Here is a 26347-nt window from a genome sequence, read left to right as displayed (position 1 = left end):
GGCAAAGCAGTAGCCCTTCATAGTAAATTCCTACCTGATAACTACATTCATTCTTGAATGGCATTTCCACAGTTTTTAGGTGCTGTAAAAAAAAAAAAACTCACTGGTCCCTTTCAGAAAATTCCAATATGCCACAGACCCTACCATTCATACACAATATGTGTATGGACCATTTAACTAATTTATGACATCTCTCTGGTACTTACAGATGTTTTAGTTTGTAACATCTGATCTACCATCACTAAACAACCAAACAACTCAATTATTTTAAGGAACTTCACAAAATGTATGAATTGAGATGACCTGATTATTTACTTAAATCTCCCACTAACTTTTTCCTAAAAATATTATCAAAAAGAGTATCTGCCTATCCATCACTATTTAAAACCCCTTAAAAAAAAGACAAGCTAAAGAGAAAAATAAGACTAATTGAGAAAAAACAAAAGTTACTAAACAATCTCAAACATACTGTGAGATAATTCCTAAAGTTAGATTTATTTATGACTGAGCAAGTTTCACATACCACCAGTTGCTGCTGCGGGTAAAAACGACATATTATCAAGTAAGGCCTTCAACAGAACAGATCCAAATCCAGGTTGACATGGGTCGCACTTGCCATTACTGAAACAAATTTTAAAAGAAAAATTTTAAATACATTACTCAAGGTAATTAATTCTAAACATGTTGTATTATTCAATCTTTACATGTGCTCATACAGACTGAAAAAAACCTGCCTCAAAGCCCTGTAAATGTGCAGAAAGACAGTAGGGACTGACTGTACTAAGGGTCTTTATAACTGTTTTCTTATGCAATAAACCACTCTCTTTTTTAAAACCCAAAAGAGCTAAAAAGCAGGTACAGTCCATACAGACTATTAATTTCAAACATTTCCTAGATAGTTTCAGGGTTTAGAGAAAATGACCTGCACAATGCTACAAAGAAGTCTGGGTAAACTGACGTAACTGGTATAAAGGCCACAGGTGAAGAATCCGACGACAATCAGGGACAGTGGGAGTGAAAGTGAGGTAAGAGCTCCCCTCACCAAACTCCCCCCAATCTTCTAATAAGCAGAGAAGGCCAGCTGAATTCTTTTATTACTAGATTTAACATGACATTTTGCCCAAAAAACCCCAATTTTTTTTCCTAGGATCTCAATAATCCTCAAAAATCCACTTCCGTTATACATGTATTAACAAGAACCAAATGACCCCTAGACACAAGGTATCACCTGCCAAACTACAGGAGCACCTACAAAGTATATTTTTTACTTAAAATCACCAACCTGATGCACAAGGCTAGAAACCGAGCACACTTGTGGGCTATGCTTCGTCCTGCCTCAAAGAAGCAAACACGTACAATGTCTGAAAGACATTTTCGTGTTTTTGAAAGCAGGCTTTCATTTCCTTCCTTTGAGCTGCAAAACAATAGCAGGCGTTTAAGCTCATGCTGAACTTCCAATCATAACATCCAAAGGGCAATCTGTGGTAAATAAAATATTCTTAACCTTCCAGGTCCATTCGAATGTACTCCAGCTAACCAACAAAGAATATCTAACACAAGACTCTGGGCATGTTCTGTGATTTGGCCATCATCTGCTTTTCTACACAAAGTGTTGAGAAGCTTCTCATGAAATTCTGAAAACTGCAACATGGCACATCGCTGCACTCTACAAAAAAAAAAAAAATATATATATATATATATGCATATACACATGTACACACATATTCATAAATACATTAATAATCAAGAGAAAAATAAAGCTATTCCAACCTGGTTGGACACCAAATATTTCATTTGGAATCATGAATATTACAATTAAAAAAAAAAAGAACTTTTGAAAATTACCTAGCACTAAATGAACACCAAGGATGAACCATTGAAGTAAAAATATATACCATCAACAACATAAGCGCTTAAGAGAAATGAAAAGCAAATAAAAATTTTCAAGCAAAAGTTAGGATTTTAAAATTTTGTGGATATTGATATATTTACTGGAAAGTCTTCCTTTGTACTTCTATTACTTAAGAACAGTAGAAGAAAATGAGGTTACCTTTCCTTAGAAACTGAAGTTTTCTTAAATCTTCGGATGGTAACTGAGACTTCTTGAAGTAAGTCACAGCCCCGGAGGTTTTCAGATTTACGGGTGCCACTTGTATTTTCATTTTTAACATTAGAGGATTTTTCCTGAACATACAAAAGTAAGTAATTGAATGAACAAATGAAACAAAAAGTTATTTACCATTAAAGTTTATAAATAAAAGAATATAACTGAACTATGACTACCAAAACATAAATCTCAAACTAAAATGATAGCTTTTACCCTCATATTCAGTAAATGACTAATTTACTCCACTGTTATAAAATTGTTATAAAATTATAACAGTGGAAGAGACATAGTCACTGCTTAAAGGCAATAGCCCAGTGAACAAAGATTATCAAGCAAAGTCTTGAGTCTCAGTCCCAGCTACTGGTCTATGAGCTATGCCAGCTCCCCAGTCTCTAACATTCCCTCACTTAAAATATGAAAAAATGGAGGTAACAGCACCTGCTCTGCCTACCTCAGAGTTATTTTGGGGCTTAAATCAGATAAAGTACACAGATGTTCTTGAAAAATTGGAAGACCTATACAAACATAAGATGGCTAGTGTTACTGATATTTCTATTGTTGCTTATGGATAATGATGATAGAGAAGCAAAATCTCTAGTGCTCAAGAAAGTCCAAGATCAAACAAGTATGAAGAAACTGCATGATATACAGCTAGTTGTAGAAAATGAACATGAATTTTATGATATACCTCTGAAATCAATTCTCAACTTACTTCTCTTTCTGCAGCCTCCCAAATGTTTACCAAAAAAAAAAAAAAAAAGTGGTGTGTTACCAGTAAAGGGCACAGAAACGAAGTCTTACCCACAAGGAAGTAAGCATTATGGTCCAAAATAATTATTAAGGCAAGTGCCTGCTAGCAATTACTCCCCAATGAATATACTTTATAAAAGAAAGACAGCTTAAAGTTAATGTAAATATTTTCTCCTTCATTATATTTTTTTAACTTGCTGCAGAGAAAAACTATAAACAAACCAAGTTATCTATTAAAAAAAATCTATTATGGGCCATGCTACTTCGAAGAGTGTATCAAATCTCAACTATAATGTTGAAAACAGCATGTAACAGTTTACAAAATTCTGTAAAGCGATTATCCTTCAATTAAAAAATAAGTAAATAAATAAAACCAGCATGTTACAGTTTAAAATGATAATGTTTCATACCTTGCCTGCTGCAACTTTTGCCAAGAGTGAAGCAAGTGAATATCCCTTGTTACTCTGGTGTTTTAGGGATGGAAGTCTTACTACAGGACGTATACCACCATTACAGATCTCATCTGTTCCTCTTTCATTCACTGCCTTGACATGGATCAAAAATGAACGATATTTTCCTCCTGCCATACCTAGAGGAGTGGTGCAGAATGGGATAAATTATTCAATCACCAAAACGCAAAACTGCTTTTTGTGTTCATAGAGCAAGCTAAATAATTAACTCCACAGAAAGAAAAATACACTTGGCCAGAATTTTCAAATTATACTGCTTGCATATAATATGGCTAAATAACCTTCATATATATTGGCAGCAAATGAACAAAAAACACAGCAGTTATATGAACAGCATAATATAGAAAGTTTTGACACCTGGCATGTTTTATCCCAAAGAAGTTATTCATTTCAACCACAGAAATTTTGTGAACTATAGAAAAAACAGAAAACACTGTCTGTCACTGAAGCACCGCCCAAAATAATGATCTACCATTATGTGTAACCATCCAGTCCTTTTATGCATGTACACACACACATACACATGTGCATGCATACATACATAGCATTATAGTATTACACACTTAAAAAAGCACAGGCTTTGGAGCTACTATCTGGGTCAGATAATGGTTCTGCCATTTTATGAGCCATGTGACAAATTAAACTCTCCATGGTCTAGTTTCTTCAAAAGTGAGTAAAAATAATAATAGTACCTATCTCAAAGGTAATTAAAACACTTATAACTGCATGGCAAAAGGAAGCACTCAATAAATATTAGTTATTATCACTGGTTTATGTTTTATATATTTTAACTAAGTTGAAATCATACCATACAATCTATATGTAAAATTAGTTGCAAAAATACCCTCAAACATACCCATGAGCAACCCATAAGCTGCTGCCTAAGCAGGTACGAAATCCTTCTGTGATTACAAAAGCTACTTCTGTTGTTTGCCGCTGACCTGCCTGACTACTGTTTGGCACTACAGTGTTGTATTCTTCTTACTGCTGCACTAGTCTAGGTTCTAAAATGTCTTAAGACCCTCCTTTTCAGTGTTCTTTTTCTACATGTCTTTGGCCCACATCATCCTTTCACACATACACAAAAATTTAACAATCTTTTTCTCCAGTTCAAAGTTCTAGGAATTTGAAGAGAAGAATAGTCACTTCTACTAAATTCTAGGAAAACTAACACTTTTCCATTATTGAGACTTTTGAAATACACATTATATAATCTATCCCCAATTTTGTCAATCTCGTGGACAGAAGAGCCTGGTGGGCTACAGTCCATGGGATCGCAAAGAGTCGGATGCGACTGAGCTACTAACACACACATACACAATTTTGTCAAAGCCAACATTTTAATTTTCATATAAGATTTTAAGTTTCACATTCTCATTTAACACAACTAACTTACACTTCCAGCAATATGAGAGATGTTATTATACAGTTATTACACAGTTTTGCTCTCCACTATAACCTAGTATGTAACCTAACAAATCACAGGGTCTCATAAACTTAATGAATGAAACAGATGTAGTCAAGGGAGTACAATCAAGCTTGTGTACATACTGCGTCTGTAACTAAAGGGAAGTGTGTGAATGGGGACAAACATTATAAAGGAAATGGATACAAATTAAAACAGTTGTTATTTAGGTGGTCTGATATTTTCTTGGTTTATAGAAGGATCGCCACAGCCTTCTCACCTCCAAGTTTACTTTAATGATCGAGGTGTCTCACTTGGGATTTTTTAATTCACCCGTGAGATATAAAGGTGACATAAATGTCTTACTACTGCAATATTTAATATCTTACAGACATAAGATATAAAATGTACATTGTAACTTGTGTTTTAGACACATCATTATATCTAATACTTTCAAAACTCCTCTATAAAAAACCCTTAAGAGAAGATATTATAACAATATACAACAAACACCCTGAAAACACAGGACTAAATTGATGGAAAAGGCAAACATGCCAGAACATAATGTTTGGTTATTTGGAAGAATTCTGTATTACATGCTAAATCATACTACATTCATATTCTTTGTGCTTTTTCAAAAAGCACTGAGACCCTCAAGACACAGAATGTAGATCTTAAGTTTCACATAACAATAGTCACCTATGATAGGAAATTACCTCAGCTACCATGAAACTGATGGAATCATTCAAGAAAAGCCCCCAAAAAAGGCATCTTATTTTTCTGAAATCAGGTTATTTTTTTAAAAATCTACTTTTACAACTGTGGGACTATTTATTCTGCTTTTGTAAAACACATTACTTCACCTTTAACCAGTTTGGGACTTGTTAACGTCAACATCCCAGCATGCCCCGACAGATCAAGGCCACTAGCAAGCCATACTGGCCCACAGAGAATGTCTTCTTTATGATCTTCTAAAAACGGACATAATCTAAGACCTAAAAAGAAAAATACACATTTTTCTTTTAAATTAGTGTTATTTAAAATGTAGTATTTAATAAGCAAATATCCATCCCATTTACATATAACAGCACCACACAAAATTCCATACTTAGAATGTGTTCAAATAAAATTTGCTATCATGATAAGGAACTATAATCATTATCTGATATATTATGCTGTTTTTCATACCCATATTATCTACATTCACCTTGATTTTCAACAACAAAAAATTATAAAACCATGACATGATTTCAAATCTCAAGATATTAAAAAACAAGAATGCAAGTATTAGCACAGCTGTGTTCACTAAGATGAGCTGAAAATTAAAGCATATTGCCAAAGCAGAATTATAGGTTATTTTTAATTGTGTTCTTAAAACCATGTTTTTGCAAGCCATAAAGAAATCTTTGCCCAGTAGGATGCATTTGGATCACTACTCCTTTTACTGTCATGGACAACAGCTCTGTAATTTAACTCACACTGTGATTCCTCTACATCCATGTGCTGCATTTCTTCATTCAAATCAACCAGGGACGGTTTCCCATTTTGTTCCACTTCAATGTTAAGAGCTGGAGACAAAGGAAAGGTGATCTGCCTATCTACTGCTGTTTCTAGAGGATAAAAATATTAGTAAACTTAATGTTGCTTAATATCAATGATCTATGTGCCTAAAATTCTAAAATTCTCCATTAAATTGGGAACGACAGTGATTTTTAAAATGGTTTTCAGGGGAGGAAGAAAATTAGATTCAAGTGTTTTATACTCTCTTCTCTCTTTTAAAGGTGGTAAAATATTCACCTGAAGAAATAATCTGCTAGCCACTAAACCAAGAATTCTTACCCTAGGCTATATAGTACACCACCTGCAGAGTTTTAAAAATACCAGTACCTAAGTCCTACACCAATTAAATCTGAATCTGCCATGATTCAAAATTACACACACACACACACAAACACACAAATATATACACACAAACACATATACATACACAAACACATACATACATATTTATAAAATAGGAAATTATTCAGGTTTCAATGTTTTTATCCCTGGTGTAAAGTAGCCTTTTACTCTGAAATTATCTCTAGCCTTTTAAATTAACCTATTAAGATGAAAACACTGAGAAATAACGTCTAGTTCCAAATATGTCAAGTATGTATAATCTATTTTAATAACTCAATATATCAAATTCTGAGCTAGTAAGAAAGATAAATAAAGATGAATATATTTCCGGCATTACATTCTGAATTTTACTAATAACCTTAAAAGAATATATGCATTCCATAACAAAGTTCTTTTTACAAACAAGTCTTCTCACAAAGAGAAATGAGTAAGTCCAGTAATGCTATAAGTGAAACTCACTCACAAAGGAACTAACTGCCTAAAATCATAATTAAATTACTCAAGTTTATGCAATTCTGAACAACAGAGTTACTGAAAAGTTCTTCAATGTTCTCTGGATAAACTTCTCTAAATAGAACCACAAAAAGCAGAGAAGGAAAAGAGCACAGGGGTGTGGGAGCAAGAAGGGATGTCAAAACTAGACAGCCAAGTTGAAAATTAGTTTTTTTAAAAAACCAAAATCTTCAAATTTTGATCCATTCTTACCATTGACTTTCCCTAAGCCTGGAGCTTTATTTTTCAGCAATGTCACTTGTATCTGTGGAATATTGGTGATGTTTGAGTTCAAAACAAATTTGAAGTCCACATGTCCAACCATACAAGCTTTAGGCAAAACCAATTCAAATACATGTTCATCCCAGCTGTTGCTGTCGAATAAGGGAGAAAATGATAGAGTGAAATCTTTCTTTAGCTGTAACCATCTTATTACTTATATTACCTTTCTCTGATGTGCCAACAAAACCAAATGCTTCTCAATGGGATTAGGGGAGAAGACAAGCAGTTCTACTGAGAACCATACCTGCCTTGGGCACTGTACACTCCAAAAAGCCCTTGTTCCTTTAAGTGTGAACTACTGTGCATCAGAATTATGTGCAGACTTATGGGCCCACCCTGATTCTAAGAGTGGGGTCACAGAAATTTGTATTTTAAAATAAGAACATTTTGTATTTCTTATACATGTCCATCCTCTGATTTTAAATTCTGTGTATGTGCTGAAAAGTAAAATTCCTCCACTAAATTTCAGATTCAAATCCAAATGCCTACTAGGTATCTCAAACTCAACATAAATAACCCGAAACTACTTGATAACCAACTCTAAAAGCTGTAAAAAGAAATTCCATTTTTTAATGAGTTCAGTCCAAAACTTTAGTCATCCTTAACAATTCTCACTCACACCAGACGCTCAGTACATCAGCATATACGATTCCTTCTACCTCCAAGCTGTATCTGACCAGTATTCTCACTGCCTCTGTCAATTATCATCATGGTCCAATTCACCATCACCACCACCATGATTATCTGAATTACCACAGCAGCGTTCAAGTTAGAATTCTTGCTCCTGCCTCTTCCCTCTAGTACACACACCACAACCACTCATATACTATCAACACAGTAGTCTTGGTATATCCTTTTAATACATAAATTATATCACATCACTCCTATATTCAAAACTATCTAACACCTTCCCATCTCACTCAATGTAAAAGTCTCACTGTAGCCTATAAAGACATTCATGATCTAGCTACCAACTATTTCCTTTGATCTTACTTCCTATCACTCCCCTCCATGTTCACTGCACTTAACCAGTAGCCTCCATGCTCCTCCTAAAATTCGTAACATATACTCCTCAGGATCTGTGTACTTTCTATTGTCTCCAAATTAATGTCCTCATGGAAGCCTTTCTGAGACCCCTTATATAAAAATATCACACACATTTTCTCTCACACAGAGATGCACACCCAACAACTCTATTGCCATTCTGTTTTAATGTGTTTCAAAGCTTTTATTACTATATGACATAGTAGATAGCTGTCTTAACAGCCTATCACCACTAGAATGTAAATTTCCTAAGAGCCATCTTACTAGTACCATCCACAGTACCTGCACAACTGGAAGATTGGGATTAACATGTACACACTACTATGAAACTATATACCACAGGGAACTCTACTCAATACTCTGTAATGTCCTATATGGGAAAAGAATCTTAAAAAAGAGTGGGTATATTTATAACTGATTCACTCTGGTGTACAGCTGAAACAACACAACATTGTAAACCAACTACACTTCAATAGAAAAAAAATTTTTTTAAGGGAACCCATATTAACAGCAACAAAAAAAGAAGTACCTGTACAAAACAAACATTTAAATATTTAGTCACACAATCTACATGTCTACTTAACAAACTAACTGGAAGATGGATTACTCTCAGCATTTTATCCTACAACTAAGAATAAGCATAGAGGAATTTCTAGGCTTCCTCGATGGTTCAGTGGTAAAGCAGGAGGCACTGGTTCAATCCCTCATCAACAAAGATCCCACCAGGCCATGGAGCAACTAAGTCCATGCATCAAAACTATTGAACCTGTAACCTAAAGTTTGGGAATCACAATTACTGAGACCATGTACCACAACTACAGATGCCCACACACCCTAAAGTCCATACACCATGACAAGAAAAGCCATCGCAATGAGAAGCCCGCACACCGCAACTACAGAGTAGCCCCTACCGGCAACTAGAAAGACCACGCAGCAACGAAGACTCAGCACAGACAAAAATAAATATTTTTTTAAAAAAAGAATGGTGGATTCATGTTGATGTATGGCAAAACCAATACAGTATTGTAAAGTTAAATAAATAAAATAAAAAATAAAAATAAAAAAAGAATATAGGAATTTCTAAAACCAAGGTGACAAATGAAACAAACAAAACTGTTAATATGCAAAAGTTAACAGAAAGAGTAACATATAATAATAATTCTATGTTGTCACTATAAGATGAACTTAAATTAAGTTCTAAAATTAAGCTGAAATTAAATACCTTGGAAGAATGTTTTACCTGTCAGTCTGTAGTTTCCAAGTTCTAGTATGCTGAGCAGCATCCCCATGATGCTGCTGATGCAAATGTTGAGGATGCCTCCTTTGCTGCTGTTCTTGCTGAACCTCCACCCAGCATGGCGGGACAGTAGCTGAAAACCGTGGAGTCAGAGTTTCAAATCGGGTTAGCTCCACCAGAGATGTCAAGGTGTCAACGGTGAATGGCTGGTCCACCAATAAATCAACTCCTTAATAACAGTGAATGCAGAGTTTGAAATTGGTTTTAAAAGAAAGAAATTTTAATCCATGTTTTTGTCTAGTCAATCACAACATTTGCCAAATAGCCTAAGTTAATAATATAGGCTAAAGTAACTAGCACTGAGTCCATACAGACATAAGAAAAATCCACCTCAAATATTTTAAATTATAGAAAGGGAACTCATTATTGGAGAAACCCAAAATCAACCTCAGAAGAGCCCTGACTGAGATTTAATGAGCTCCAGATTAACAAGGGCAACAAAAGGAGTGGTGCTGAAATGTAAGTCCTGACTGACATCAATAATTAACTTTTACACTTTGTTATTTACAAAACAAAATGTTAAACATCTGCAAGCACACAATACCTGCTCTTTTTCACTCTGTTAAAAAATAATTTTTAAAAAAACCAAAGCTATACTGATGGCAAAAAACACAAACCAAAAACTCACAACAGTATTTTTTCCACTTCCAGGGTACTTGAGAATACCATGTATACACACCAGTATTGTAAGAGTAACAACCTGATTCAGAAAGATAAGTTTGCTTTTCCAAATATATGTGTTCACATCTTTGAAAAGGCTAACATACAACAAAGCTGAAAAACTTGTTTCAATTAACAACAACAACAAAAATTTTAAAGACTAAAATATGAAATCTGATAAACTTAGAATAGTTTCACAAAGAAAGTTCACATTTAGTTCTATAAAATTACTATAAGTGTACCTCAAACTATGTTTTTCCTCAAAGCTTCAGTCCAACTCAGTTCAGTTCAGTCGCTCAGGCATGTCCGACTCTTTGCGACCCCACAGACTGCAGCTCACCAGGCCTCCCTGTCCATCACCAACTCCCAGAGTTTACTCAAACTCATGTCCATTGAGTTGGTGACGCCATCCAACCACCTCATCTTCCGTCATCCCCTTCTCCTCCTGCCCTCAATCTTTCCCAGCATCAGTGTCTTTTCAAATGAGTCAGCTCTTCACATCAGGTGGCCAAAGTATTGGAGTTTCAGCTTCAACATCAGTCCTTCTAATGAATATTCAGGACTGATTTCCTTTAGGATGGACTGGTTGGATCTCCTTGCAGTCCAAGGGACTCTCAAGAGTCTTCTCCAATACCACAGTTCAAAAGCAAAGGGCTTTTTAAAAAGCCCTCAAAGCCTTAGGGCTTTTAAAAATATGATTGAAATTATTAATATTGTTTGCAAACATTTAATAGCATATCAATGCTCCTTTACATTATTTACATGTTTATAACCTAATTCATCTTTACTAAAGAGTACTTTATATGAAAATTATTATACCAATATCCCATAAAATATGAAAGCATGCAGTATGTTAGCTTTTTAAACCAACTTGTATAGTTAATCAAGACAAGTAAGTCCAATTATACATAGCAAGAGACATGAGTCACTTTATCTCAACAGAGGATAATCTTGCCTCCCAAGGGCCATATGGATGGAGGCAATTGTGTCTACTACTGGAATCGAGTAGGTAGAAGCTACATATACAGCTAATACAGCACTAAACAGGCCTCCTGCCACAAAGAATTATCTAGTCCGAAACGTCAATAGTGCTGAGAATGAGAAATCCTGAAATAAGGTAGTGAAGATTGCTACATATTACACAAGTAATCACTAAAATTAAGATTTATTATACCAGTAATCACTCAAAGTTTGCCTTTAGTGCAAAGAAGAATGATCAAATACCTAAATGTACAAATTCAAAAAGAAATAAAAATTTTATGTGTCATTTCTGTTTGGAATACATTTGAGTTTAAACACATTTTTCATTAAAGGTTCATTAAATTTCTTTTAAATGCTAGGTTTCTTTTAATAGTTGGGTTGGGGAATAAAGTGTAGTAAGTGCCAAGGATAAAATATATCAGCACTTGGAAGTACAAAAGGACCATGGTATAGGGCAAGAGCAGGGAAAGAGAGCTTGGTAACAAATGAAGAGCATGAAACTGAATACACTTTAGAAATCTCAGAACGTTTCCAATAACTGGAGGTTGAGCAGAAGACCAGAGTTATTAGTCCACAGAGCAAGTAAAGATTTTTAAGCAGGAGTAACAATGCTGACACAACATCTTTTGAAAAACAAGTTCAAGGGGCAGTATAGAAGGTGGGTGGGAGAAAAGGCAAACAAACAAAACCAAACCTATCTAAAAGTTCACAATGGGATGATGGGGGTCTGAAAATATCACCCTAAGGAAAGAATATTTTTTCAGCATTTTATTCCAGGAGTAATTAATATTAGCCATTCCAATCACTTTACACTTACTTAGTGAATTCTTCACTCTTTCATATTGTTTTGTTCCATCCTAACTAGACTAAAAGCTTCTTAAACAACCAAAATCATGTTGTTACCTCTTAGGTGACTTTACCAAAACTCGCCAACTTACCACAGGTTGAGAACCATTTCTTATTTTAATGTTTACAACATTTTCCAACTATTGAAAACAGAGTGATAAATAATATACAAAAACAAGTCTGATAAAAGAATATCAACAAGCAAATGAACTCTCAAAGTAACCAAGAACTGACTACAAAAAATGAAATGTTTTAGATTACAAAAGAGTGATTCAGAAAACTTTGAACATCACAAGAATTTGCATTTTTTATAAATCATTTTTAAAAGTTAATATCATACCTGAAATGCCAGGACTTGAAGGATTTGATAAAGGTTTGGAACCTTCTGAAGACGGTTCTATTCCTTTAGAAAGAGATCCATCCACTAGTATGTCAGCTTCATCAATATCATCACAGGTTCCTCCAATTTGGAGAAAATGAAGCTCACCACCTACAGTACAGTAAAATTCCATCAACACAGGTATATGAAAAATAGGTAAACAGACAGGTGCTTGCTACTTAGTTAAGAAACTCAATTTATTCTAACACCACTTAAAAAGCAGAAAAAGAGAGCTACTAAAGTGATACATCTCCAACAACTTAGGAATCAAATTGTCCAGGAATTACAATTTCATATGTGAAAATAGTTATTTATCTAGTACTTACATGTGTAAGACATTATTTTAAATGCTTAATTCATTTAGTCTTCACAAATAACCTTAAGTAGGGGGTATTATTGTGGCTACTTTACAGATGAAAAAACTGATGCACTAGCTATACCAGAATCCACATCCCACTCTATTATTCACAGCAGTAGCAAAACTGAACAACAATTCTTCCTAATTTTTTGAAGCATTCACAATAAAATGAAACCAAATCAAATTTCTATTTTTCATATTTCTACTCCAGAAAAAAAAATGGAAAGTGATCTTAAAATATTTAAGAAATAAAAATAAGTAAATAAAATAATTGGAGATTTACTTCCAGCATGACAAAACAAGATAAATCTTACTCTTAAAAGCAATTATAAAATTGAACAAAACTGTCATTTAAACAGAGTGAGTCAAATGATGAAAACCAGATTTGCTACTACTATCACAGGGACTCAGTGATTTGCAAAGCTTGTCTGCCTAAGGTGACTCAGCGGTGAAAAGAAACCCATCAACTTTGCTATCTGAAGCCAGCATTCTGTGTGGGGCAAGCAAAACACCAGAACTAACCAGGGATTTAACAGTTACAAAAAGTGAGAGAAACATAGGGGGCTTGGTAAGCATCTCAAATATTCCACACTGATCAGAGGTTGCACATAGGTGCCACAAATACCAGAGGGGGCCCAAGTCATCAACACATTCCCTGTCTACTAAGCCTCAATGCTTATGCAGAAAAGACCTGAAAGGGCACAAGAGAAAATAAAAATAAAGAAAACAAAAGCCAGGGCACACTTGAATACAACCTTGCCAATAAAGGTATCTGGTCACAACCAATTATCAAAATCTTTAGCTGAACAATAAACTATGTGGACAGACAGGTAACAAATAAGAAACAAGTCTTAAAAATAAAAACCAGTGGAGAAAACAATGAAAGAGACATCAGTGGCTGCAAAAGAAACAGACTTCACAGATTCAGTCCAGGTGGGCTACCAAACAATCACATAACAACAATTTCCAAACAGGGGCTGTATCAGAATTCAGCAGTTCTACTACGTTATTTAAAATGTCCAGTATTAAACTGAAAATTATGAAACATGTAAAGAGTGACCCATGTTCAAGAAAAACAAAAGCAATGAGAAATATCTCTGAGCATCCATATTTAGATTTAGCAGACAAATACTTCAAAGAAGCTGTTGTAAATATTTTAAATAATAAAAGGACATCAGGTACAGGGAATTCAAAAAATGAATGGTAAAAATGAATCAACAAATCATCTCAACAAATTAGCAGAAATTATTTTAGAAGAACAAAAGGCAATTCTTAGAATTGAAAAGTAACTAAAATGAAAAGTTTGCTGGAGACTCAATGCAGATTTGAGATGACAGGAGAAGGAATCAGTGAAATAAAAACAGATCAACAGTTGCATGTTACATATGAAAATTGTTAAGAGTAAATCCTCATCAAAAAATAGTAACAGATCAAAAAGAAGTAACAACTGAATGATATGTGCAGGAACAATCAATAATTTTACATACAGCATCATTCTTCAAAAATGAATGTGAAATAGAGACATTTCCAAATAAACAAAGACTGAGTTTTCCGCTAGCAGACCAGCCTTACCATAAGTACTAACGAAAGTCTTTCCAGATGAGATGAAGGCAACACAAAATTCACAAGAAAAAAACAAAATGCCAAAAGAAGGTGAACATATTTTTTTCTCATTTAACTTTTTTAAAAGATAAAGACTATATAAAATAACATTTTTTTGTTGGATTTATAACTCATCTAAACGTAATATATAAGACAACAGTAGCACAAAGCTGGGAGAGAGAAAAATCAGAGCAAAGTTTCTATATTTTACTAGATTTAAGCTAGCATTACTCTGCAGTAGACTGTGATAATCCAATCAGAAGATAATTTCAAGAAAAGAAAAACAGAATCAACACAAGCACCACTGACATCACACCAAAGGACAGAATAGGAAGTAATTGGTAGGAAGCTCTAGAGGTCAGTAGCGCAACTACAGAACTAGAAAGAATGAATGCAGGACTTCTCTGGGGTCCAGTGGTTAAGACTCTGTACCTCCACTGCAAGGAGCATGGGTTCAACCCCTAATTGGGGAACTAAGATCCCACATCCCACATGCTATGCAAAAAAGTTAATTTATAGCATTAATTATAGGTTTTAATCAACAGACTCGATGTTTCTCCATGAGAAAACTTTTACACAATTTGAATATACTTACAAGATAGTGTCAAATCCATTTGATTTACAGTTTACAGCGCTTTTAAAACTCTACTTTATGGATTGTTATTCGAACATTTTAAAACAACTTTTTTGTCCTCTTTATTGCTATTAGTCTCATCTTTTCAAATGCATCTTGATCAATTAATCCTTAAGCAACTGGGGAATAATTTTTAAAGCAATTAACTTCCCATGTTTTCTCCTGTCCTTCAATTCATCTAAATTCCATCATAATCATGATCACTTCGTAAAAACTGTCCTTGTCTAAACTCCACGAAAACACTGATCTATTTTATAACTTAAATGTTATTTCTCCTCTGAATCGCCAAAACCATATCTCATCAAAAATTCAAATCATTAAACTTTGATAAACTACTAGTATCTTATGACTACATGCCCTGTCAACAGGTCACTCAGATTCCAAAACGACTTCCATTTCGAATGGCCTACAGCAAGTTAAACTGTTTTCATTTTTTTTAATCTTTCAGATGAAAATATACCAAAAAGTTCAAAGTATAAAATTTCAATAAAAGCAGGATCTCTGGCAATTTAATGTAGTTTAAGCACACCTGGACAGACTGCCCAGGTCTGAACACTAACTGTAATTTATTAGCTCTGTGACTTAGGCAAGTTAAATTACTTAACCTCTCTCTCCCTTGGTTTCTTTTTATTTTTTTTTAGAGATAACTAAAATGAAGATAGAACTAGCACATACCTCATAAAGTCAGTGTAAAAATGACTAAAATTAACAAAGCTAAAACTCTCACAGAAATGAACTGGCATATACATGATTAAACTCAAATTATCCTTGGTACCACATAGTATTTTAATGATTTTTCTGAAAGTTTCGTTATTCTAAAGCTATTTTAGACTATTTCTTTTTAAAAAATAATCTAGTTAGATGTTTATGTTATTTGGCTTTTTCCCCATGTTATTTCACTAAATGTGTTTCAAAGAAAGCAATCCACATCACCACATCCACCATTATCCTTCTCAGCCAAACTCTTGAAATCTTTTTAAAGAGAGGAAAAATTCAGATTAATTCCTACCAGAACCACAAATGAGATGCATCACTCTTCCCAATCCCAATTTTTCTGCCAAGCACTGGTTATAGTCACTAAGACTTCAAGTATCTCCTGGTCCTAAATTGCTACTGAACAATCAATAGGACTATTCACTTTGCCTGATACGGTCAGTAATTCCTTAGTAACACTACCTGTTACTCTACAAGAGGCCTCAAATATTGCAAAACTGACTCACTGTCTGCAAAAAGTTAGGATTAAATATGACAAGGAACGCTTATTTGGCAGAATTAATAATTATTTACCACTTTTATTTCAGAAGAAAATAACAACATGTATTAATATTTGTGCCAGAAACTTTACGTACATTATTTCATTTAATTCTGTCAAGCCTGGAAATAGACTGTCTTTCCTAGTTTATAAATCAACAAAGGTTTACTGAGTTTAAAGTAATTTGTCCAAGGCTATAAATTTGAGCAGATGCAGTTGGGAGTCACAGAAATTACAGCAGGTTATATTCTTGAGGTTAAAGCAGTGAAGATACTTTCTGAGAGACTTACTAACTTATTTACAATTAGAATCCTTACTTAGGGCAGCAGAAAAGTGTTTTAAGAACAGGTAAAACAGTACAAACATTTACCACTTCATTATAAACATAAATTTCTCTCCATCTATATGGATCTAAAAGTCACGCTCAGTATACACATAAATGAATGCCCTGTATATTGATTTCATAAGACTGATAAAGAACCAAACAAGCCCACAGCTTACCTTTGGCGCACGCACACAGCCTGTCTGTGGCCGAGCAGTAAATGAACCAAACAAGCCAACAGCTTACCTTTGGCACACGCACAAAGCCTGTCTGTGCCCGAGCAGTAAATGAACCAAACAAGCCCACAGCTTACCTTTGGTGCACGCACACAGCCTGTCTGTGCCCGAGCAGTAGATGACAGAAACGAATGCATCCTGTTCCTCAGTGCCCTCCTTTTTCGGAGGTTCCACTTTGGCCAAAATTTCAAAGTTTGAAAGATCTAATATTTTTACATATCCTCCCTGAGTGGTTATGACCAGGTGTCCAAGAGTAGAAATGTCAGACTTTTTTCCTCTCTCAACCCCATTCTTTGAGTTTAACTGCATCTCCTCAGGAGGTTCCTCATAGTCATCCTCTCGGTTATCCAATATATCTGGTGGAAGCAAAATGAGCGAGGTAATTGTGTCCTGGGGATCTTTGATATGCTGGATTTTTATTGGCTCCTCTTCTAATGTCACTATCCGAGTGGCATAATTCATTTTATAAAGTATTAAATATCCGCCACTAATGTTCCTCTGCTCAGGTTGAATTATCAAAGGAGTCTGTACATCTGCTGGTGATTCATGTTGAATTATACTAATATTTGCACCATTCACTGCAGCAAGATTTGATTCCAGCTCACCTTTCCGTCTATTACATAGTGCAGAGTTTAATTTATTTAAATTATTCAAGGCCTCTACTTGATTTATTGCACTCAAGGATTCAACAGGGCATGTTCGCAGTCCTATCAATAAATGAATTCCATCAGCACAAGGAGTTATTGAGTCTATACAAAGATTCTCCTCCTCTGCAAACTTTGGCAGCCTCAAGCACTGAACCAAAGTCCCAGGCTTGGGAAACACAGAGTTCCACTTCTCAGAATCTGGAGAGGTAAGGTTGGCTGCCGCATCTGCAAACTGCTGAATGTAAGTCACAGGAGGGTCCTGCAACAACAACTGCTCCTGACTATCCAGCTCCATTTCAATGATCTGTGGAACCGTGAAACCATCATCATGCAAACTTTTACTCATTATATTGTTCATCTGTGAAAAGATTTTTCCTGCTTTCTCATCAGACTCCTTGATGCTATAAAGAAGCAAAATGGGTAAAGTCCTCCTTACCAGAGGAGAATTTAATTCTGAGTTAGTGCAGGATTCATTGTCAGTTGACCCTTGTTCTGATATACTTTCACCCTGAGTTCTGCTTAAACCATCCAGTGACCTGTGAGAATTACTACTAATGGGTGAGGTAGCAGGAGATTTATAGGTTAATAAACCTCCAGCTAATAAACATGGAAAGGGAATGTTGTGTTGTTCCTGGTGCTTCTCCTTTGTCTTTTCACTCTTAGAGCTGGTTAAGCAAGGATTTGCCCCAAGTTCTTCAAGATCCTTAACAGTATCTTCGAGTACATTTGCAACAATCTCCCACTGAAGCTTTTCTGGCTGCTGGAGGATGCTGAGTGCTGTTATATCAAGGCTCACTTCCATGGCTTCCTTCTGTGATGTATGTCCTTTGAAAAGGAACAATACAAATGACTTTGTGAATATAAATCAAAATCTGTAGTATAACATTTTCATTAATTGTCTTTTAATCATCCAGTCGGTACATTTTAAACACCTTAATGGAAGAACTTAGTCCTTTTAAAGGAAATTTAATCCAAGCTGAGATGAACCTACTCAGAAAAACCAGAGATATTAAAGAGTCTCAAAAATCATTTTCAATTCACAATACACTCTCCTGGCAATCTGTGAGCAAAATCCTTTTAAAAAGAGAGAGAGAGAGAGAATAAACGGGTTAAGAATGAAGATATTATTAATATCATAATAACAGACTTCTGCCCTTCAATTCTACACCAAAATTACACTCAATACTACGCATCTGTTCTTTATGCACTTTGCAGAATATCCATGAAACATTACTATAATCTCAGTTCATCACCTCTTTCCCATTCCACATGCTAATTATCAGTTGACTGTCTTAATATGTAACAGTACGCAATTTAACTCAAACCTCAGCTCAGAAAAATAGTAACCACAAGAAGTTTCCCAAATTTGTCATTTTGAGTGAAATATAAACATCTTCTAGGGCTTCTCTGGCGGCTCAGCGGGAAAGAATCTGCCTGCCAATGCAGGAGACACAGATTAGATAACTGGTGCAGGAAGACTCCACATGCAGTGGAGCAACTAAGCCCGTGCACCACAACTACTGAGCTTGCACTCTAGAGCCCGGGACGACAACTAGTGCACCCACGCTCCACAGCTACCAAAGCTCCCACACCCTAGAGACCATGCCCCCCAACAAGAGAAGCCACCACAATGAGGAGCCTAAGCACCACAACTAGAGAAAAGCCATGCAGCAAAAAAGACCCAGGAGAGGCTAAATAAATAAACAATTTAAATGTCTTCTGTACTATTTGCTAATATTTAGTTCAAGTCAACTACATTACATTGTTCCTTATTGACTTTTTATTTATCATGTGCTTCAAACTATCCCCTTCAAATAGAATAAAGGTCATTCCTCAGTCTCAATTCTCCAAAAATACCATCTCTCTCTACACAAAACCCTGAAGTAGAGGTCAGTCAACCTCTTAACCAGGGATAATCTCTTGATACTAAATGCAAAGTTTCAACTCATCCTTTATTTTTCTCAACAGCACAAACTATCAGGCAACAATCTATTACAAACAATAATATATAAAAATCACTCTACATAACTTGTGGAAATGCAAAAAAAAAATGGAATTGGCTTTACAATTTAAGATTAAGAAGAACTCAGAAAAGAAAGGAAATAAGTATAACTCAAAGTAAGTGCACAGAAGTTTAAGTTACCCAAGTAAAGGAATGAACAAGAGAGATTTATGGAACATCAAACACTTGAGTTACACTGAAAGCTCTGTTTATACCATTTTGTTAACGATTTCATAAACAGTATCTTCAAAATGCTAATAGCTTTATCAAGACTTCTTTCTGAGCATAATCTTCTCATTTCATATAATGTCACTATTGTCATCTAAAACAATATCCATGTCTCACTAAGCAGAAAAAACTTAGTTATAAACTTCACAATTTAATTGTACTAGTAAGTTGTTTATTTAACCACTCATTTGACTATATTCATGTGCAGTCTTTATATTGCCATGCAATAATTACATATATTTACTCTATGAATTCACTCATTTAGACATGAGGTTGAAAGCTGACAGTGAGATTTTTATAACATGTAATAATACACTGTAACTAAACTGTAACTTACTTGATAAGTTATGATAGGAAATTGCCAAGAAAAAGCTATTTTAGTCTATGCACATTTTAAAAGAAAATAAATTAACCATTAGTTACATATATTAACCACAGTTAAGACAATATTCAAAGCAAAGGTCATGTGAGATGAGAATATCCATTAAAAAATAAAATGTAACAGGTAACATTACTACTCTGCTGCTTCTCAACTATTTAATCAATGTCTAGGACTCTGCTGCTGCTGCTAAGTCGCTTCAGTCGTGTCGTGCGACAGCCCACCAGGCTCCCCCATCCCTGGGATTCTCCAGGCAAGAACTCTGGAGTGGGTTGCCATTTCCTTCTCCAATGCATGAAAGTGAAAAGTGAAAGTGAAGTCGCTCAGTCGTGTCCAACCCTCAGCGACCCTGTGGACTACAGCCTTCCAGGCTCCTCCGTCCATGGGATTTTCCAGGCAAGAGTACTGGAGTGGGGTGCCACTGCCTTCTCTGAGGACTCTACATTCCCCTTATAAGACTGGCAAAGCACAATGACAACTGTCAATACTGCAGTTAAGGAAAACTGATCTTTACTTGCCTCAGAATTTCTCAAACCAACTGGACCACAAAATAAATTTTTATAAAACATACCTACAAATATCCTGCAGTATAATATTCTTCAGATAATCATATTGGGAAACCCTTCTCTACCCTGCTTACTGAGCTACTGTCAGTCCCACAGTTCTGCCAGCCAACTTCCAGAGGTGTAAGTTCCACATATTCCTGAACCATCAAATTTCAATTTGAATTGTTCTTCAGTCTCTTGCCAAACACTTCCCACTCTACAAAAGAAGGTGCACTCCTTTGTTCTGATATGTGGACCAAAGAGCAAACTTGTCTTTTCTGTATCATCTGGATACTTTCAAAAATCGTTAATTTTCAACTAAAAAACAGATAAACATCTTTTAAGTTTCCACTTACACTTTTGAAATTAAGAAATACAACCTATAATTCTTCATATCATATCATTCAAATTGATGGAACGAGCTTAGAGCTAGGAAATGTAAGTTGTGAAACAGCATCTATTACTTAATTTTACATACTTCAAGAAGACAATACATTTCCCATTAATATCACAAGTCTTCATAAATTCACCAATAGTCTCTCAATATAAAATTAGTTTAAAAGGTTATACATATTTTACTATAAATGAATGAACCACTTACAAATCCTCAAATAAAGCAAGTAAAAATTCTACACTGGAAGGATTTTTTTTTTCTCATACCACAGCTACCTAGTTCCAATACTATATAAGGACACCACTCCCAACCTTAAAGGAGGTATCATAGAAAAGAGTCAACAAAAACATACAGTAATATTCTAGGTACCGGGAAGTGAAGTAAAGAGGACGACAGAATCTAAAGAAGTGTGAAAGATCAAACAGGCATAGATGAAAAATATAAAGGTAAAAAAGGGATAAGGAAATAGATCAATATGTAACAACTACAATTACAAAAATACCTACTGAGATCCTTAGACCAAGAGGAAAGAGTTAAGCAACAGCATACAAAGGAAAGATTAAAGTTAGAATAAAAAAATTTAAGGGCAGAAAAAAGAACATTTAGTTCAAACATTTCACTTTACATAGGAAAAACTGAAGCCCAGAGAGTTTAAGTGACTTGACAAGACCAAAGACTTATTTTGTAAGAGTTCAAGCTCTAACCAGATCTCTAGATAACCAATGACCAGTGTATTCTTGTCAGATGTTTAAAACTGCAACAGTAGCCCTTTCTTTGGCCAAGGGGTAACAAACTGGAAAAAGAGCACACTTCATCAGACTACATTTTTAAATGCAATCAATTATTCTTCCCAGACCTAATTACACATTTGTGTTATTATTCAGGGAAGTTTCCTACTTTTCTTAATTTTTTCATTCTAAGAACTACCTTAAAAGACAAATGAAAGTGAATATAAAAACCAGTGCAGTATTCTGTTTGGTGGCTTTAAAAAAAAAATTTACAACAAATTAGAATTGAGAGCAACTGCTATACTATACTAACTTCTGACATATAACTTTTAACAACCGAACTATCTAAAACCAAGTTTCCTCTAAAGAGATTTCATAAGTTATGTATGTCCTTAATTCATGACATTGACATTAGAATACAGCTAGAATTTAATAATGGTCACTTATTTAAAATAGTGGCTACTGCCCAAGTACTCTGTCTGCTTCACGAATTCTAATCTTAGTTACCAAAATTATAAATACGAGATTTAAATATCACTATTTTATACACTAGAAAATGCAATTGGACCATAATAAATGACAGTTAGGATTTGAATTCTGATACAATAAAACTATTTTGAGATGCCTTGCCTATAACTACATTAAAATATGAAGGCTTTTATACCCCTTTGCCCTAATATTTCATACAGTTTTCTTTTGGGAATAAGAAATCACTAATTAATAATTATTAATTATTGATTTAAACATTACATTTATTTAACAACACAATACAGTATACAAATAAACTGAACATATTGGGCAGAGTTTAATGTCACTGACTTACATGACAGATTTAGTAAGATTCATTTTTAATTCCTTTGGCACAAATAAGTACTATTTAAATTTTTAGTATGAAACTACATATACATTACTGAATCAAGATCTGATACATAATTTTCTTTGTATATTAATGAAAATTTAGACTTTGTACTCAAAATACAGAATTATTTGGTATTTAGCTCTACCTAGAAACTATATAAATGAAATGATATAAAAATAGATTATCTAACATTTTTTACATACCTGTCACAGAATCTGATCTGGAATGCTCTTCACTGTCTGAATCCTCCAGTAAATCATCACTTAAAAAAGACAAAATAAAAATTTCCATTTCAAAATAAAGTACACATGAGAAAGCAAAGTATAATGTTACAACCATTGTTTCATGTCTAAAACGTAAGCATCACCAAACTAGCTTATGTAATATATAAGTTGACTGAAACCCTGATTACGCTAATAGTGAATCATCTTAAATCATTAAATAAATGCTTGCCTGAAATAAAGTGTGGTAATCTCTAAAAATTTATAGTACAATCTGTAGGATTTTGACAACTGAATAGGTGTAGACAGGGATAGTTTGGGTAAATAAAATTAAAAAAAAAAAAACCACAACAGCTAATAAAATCAAGCACAAGCTTCCCAGTAGTAAAATTTTAATAACCACTCTATTACTAGGGACGGGCTCCCCTGGTAGCTCAGATGGTCAAGTGTCTACCTGCAATGTGGGAGACCCAAGTTCAATCCCTGGGTCGGGAAGATCCCCTGGAGAAGGAAATGCCAACCCACTCGAGCACTCTTGCCTGGAAAATTCCATGGACTGAGGAACCTGATAGGCTATAGCCCATGGGGTCAGAAAGAGTCGGACACAACTGAGCGACTTCAATTTCACTTTCCCAGGCGGTGCTAATGGTAAAGAACCCGCCTGCCAATGCGGAAACAGAAGTGACACAGGTTTGATCCCCGGGTCAGGAAGATCCCCTGGAGGAGGGCATGGCAAACCACTCCAGTATTCTTGCCAGGAGCATCCCATGGACAGAGGAGCCTTACGGGCTACAGTCCAGAGAGTCGCAGAGTCAGACATGACTGAAGTGACTTAGCATTCTACTCCTGAATTCAGCAAAGTTATACCCTAAAACCAATTAGAACAGCTGAGTAAATATGTGTGTATAGAAGTGTTTTCACAGAAACATGCATTCCATTTGTGTTTTACTCTTGGTTTTATTTATTTATTTTTTGCTTGTTTGGGAGGGGCTGTTAAGAAATCCTTGACAAGCAGGAAAACTACTATAACTTAAGAGTCAAGACAGTAAGACAACAGCTGCTCTTTTGCTTTCATTTAAGTAGCCAAGAAATTGCCAGCCTCTCTCTTTGCACCCAATTTTATTCTCAGTCTCCACTGTTAGCAGACAAGAAAAAAAGATATAATTACAGAGCACTTCAGCACAACATTAGGCTGTGTCTGAATGAACAATCAGCACATTTATAGTAGTTCATAAAATTTTGATAAACTCTTTGGAAGGAATGATGCTAAAGCTGAAGCTCCAGTACTCTGGACACCTCATGTGAAGAGTTGATTCACTGGAAAAGACTCTGATGCTGGGAGAGATTGGGGGCAGGAGGAGAAGGGGATGACCCAGGATGAGATGGCTGGATGGCATCACAGACTCGATGGACGTGAGTCTAAGTGAACTCTGGGAGATGGTGATGGACAGGGAGGCCTGGCGTGCTGCGATTCATGGGGTCGCAAAGAGTCGGACACGACTGAGCAACTGAACTGAACTGAACAAAAATTAAAAGATGAAGTTCACAGGAAGGAGAAGTAATTCTCCCTTTTTGAAACAATACACTGCATGCACATCTATCTGAAAGAACTAGGCATTTATAATGCTATTTTATATAAAATATAACCTGGCAATCTCCCTTAGAAATGCTTAAAGTAACGTCTGACACTGGGGTGGGAGATATTTGCTTAGATATTTTTGACAAAATTTCTGTGTTTTTTTCAACTGGTAGTAATTACCATAACCAATTTCGTGCTATAACTTAAAAATTTTAAAAAAGGATGTGAAAAAGTTAAGCTCCTAAGTTAGCCTTAAGCTATTCAAATACTAAATGGCTAGTCTCAGAAAAATAATAAAGATGCTTGGAAAAATAAATCTTAAGAGGAAATATTAATGACTGGGAATTTATCCAAAATAAAGAAGTCCAAACCAAGAAAACACAGTAGATTTTGAGGATTTCTGCATCAAGAAAAATAGTCAAATATTACCCATCTACACTTAGATAAAAGATAATCTAGTAGTAGTATATTTAAAGACAGAGTTTAGGTGTTCTGAAGTTACTAAGAATGTTACAAAGGGTTGCCAGATAATTGCCTTAAATCACCGAAAAAAAAAAAAGGCTTTATTTTGAAAAATATATTTGACAGAAAAACACTCATACTGCCATGTTATAAAATCATGAGTAAAACAACTGAATTGTACACTTAAAAGGGTGAATCTTATGATAAGTAATGATGCATCAATAAATTTCTTTTAATCACATGAATTAAAAAAAAAACTACACAGCTAAAGTTAACCTTCATGACTTGATGGTATGAAAATGGAGACTCCATTCAATTTACTTCCATATATTTTCCAACATTTCTACAATAAGCATGCATTTATAGCTGACCACTAAACAACACACAGGTTAGATGAACCAGCCCTCCCTACAGTGGAAAATCTGTGTATAACTTAACAACAGTTGGCCTTTTGCATCCATGGTTCTGCATCTACAGATTCAACTAACCTAGTTTGTGTAGTATTCATTTTAAAAAATAACTGGACTCACACAGTTCAACACTGAACTCATGCTGTTCAAAAGTCAACTATACTTACATAATAGACACTAAATTTACTAAAGTCTTTTACATGAAATAAAACCTTTTGCAAAGTAATAAACATGCAAAAAAATATATGAATAAGTTTAAAATGCTTAGTTAAGATTATATGTGCTAATAGTATAGATGTATCTTAGTTTTGGCATATAACTAAGATATACAACAATATAAGCAACTTTAGAGTTAACTCTGGAAATTTTTGCCAACTTGAAAAACATAACGTACAAATGAGGCATCTACACAAAATGTTAATTTGTTAAAATTAAATGTGTTCTTGGGACTTCCCTGGTGATCCAGTGGTTAGGAATCCACCTTCCAATGCAGGGTTCTCCAGTTCAATCCCTTGTCAGGGAACTGGGCAATTAAGCCCATGCACCCACAACTAGACAGGCTGCACACCACAACTATGACTCAATGCAACCAAATAAATTAAAAATACATTAATTAAACACATCCAAGATATTCCTTAAATAAATTCAGAACAAAGACAAATGTTGCCTACTAAGTAGAAACAGACAAAAAACAATTTCTAAGCAAACTACATCGTAATACTTTAAACTTCTTGATTAAGCTTTAATTTAATTCAGTTAATGTATTATTTCTCAAGCTAATGAAACACAGTATATTTTAAAATAAAATATACTATTATATATATACTATATCTTGTGCCTTAGAGGCAGAAGTGGTTTGATTCATTATATCCAA

At 34.8% G+C, this 26347-nt stretch overlaps 1 protein-coding gene across 9 annotated transcripts in view; it reads right to left on the bottom strand.

Annotated features, from left to right (window-relative positions):
* Window positions 1-26347, bottom strand: part of BIRC6 (baculoviral IAP repeat containing 6) — a 210869-nt gene that overhangs the window by 139445 nt on the left and 45077 nt on the right. For 5 of the 9 annotated variants that reach the window (XR_005718377.1, XM_040224596.1, XM_040224598.1 and 2 more), the window contains exons 9-20: window positions 23005-23063; window positions 17097-18491; window positions 12577-12726; window positions 9693-9918; window positions 7340-7500; window positions 6211-6342; window positions 5596-5727; window positions 3268-3446; window positions 2051-2184; window positions 1505-1666; window positions 1283-1414; window positions 524-621 (exon numbers count right to left, since the gene is read on the bottom strand). Coding sequence is in view for 8 of the 9 variants with exons in the window: in XM_040224596.1 (XP_040080530.1) it covers window positions 524-621; window positions 1283-1414; window positions 1505-1666; window positions 2051-2184; window positions 3268-3446; window positions 5596-5727; window positions 6211-6342; window positions 7340-7500; window positions 9693-9918; window positions 12577-12726; window positions 17097-18491; window positions 23005-23063 (2960 nt within the window). In the remaining variant the exon portion in view is untranslated. The remainder of the gene's footprint in view (window positions 1-523; window positions 622-1282; window positions 1415-1504; window positions 1667-2050; window positions 2185-3267; window positions 3447-5595; window positions 5728-6210; window positions 6343-7339; window positions 7501-9692; window positions 9919-12576; window positions 12727-17096; window positions 18492-23004; window positions 23064-26347) is intronic. The other 4 variants (XM_040224599.1, XM_040224600.1, XM_040224603.1 and 1 more) reach the window with 2 other exon arrangements.

This window comes from Oryx dammah, unplaced genomic scaffold (assembly GCF_014754425.2).
Source record: "Oryx dammah isolate SB20612 unplaced genomic scaffold, SCBI_Odam_1.1 HiC_scaffold_25, whole genome shotgun sequence".
NCBI classification, from domain to species: Eukaryota; Metazoa; Chordata; class Mammalia; order Artiodactyla; family Bovidae; genus Oryx; species Oryx dammah.
The sequence above is the reverse complement of the archived record's forward strand: the minus strand, read 5'-3'. Positions and strand labels throughout refer to the sequence as shown.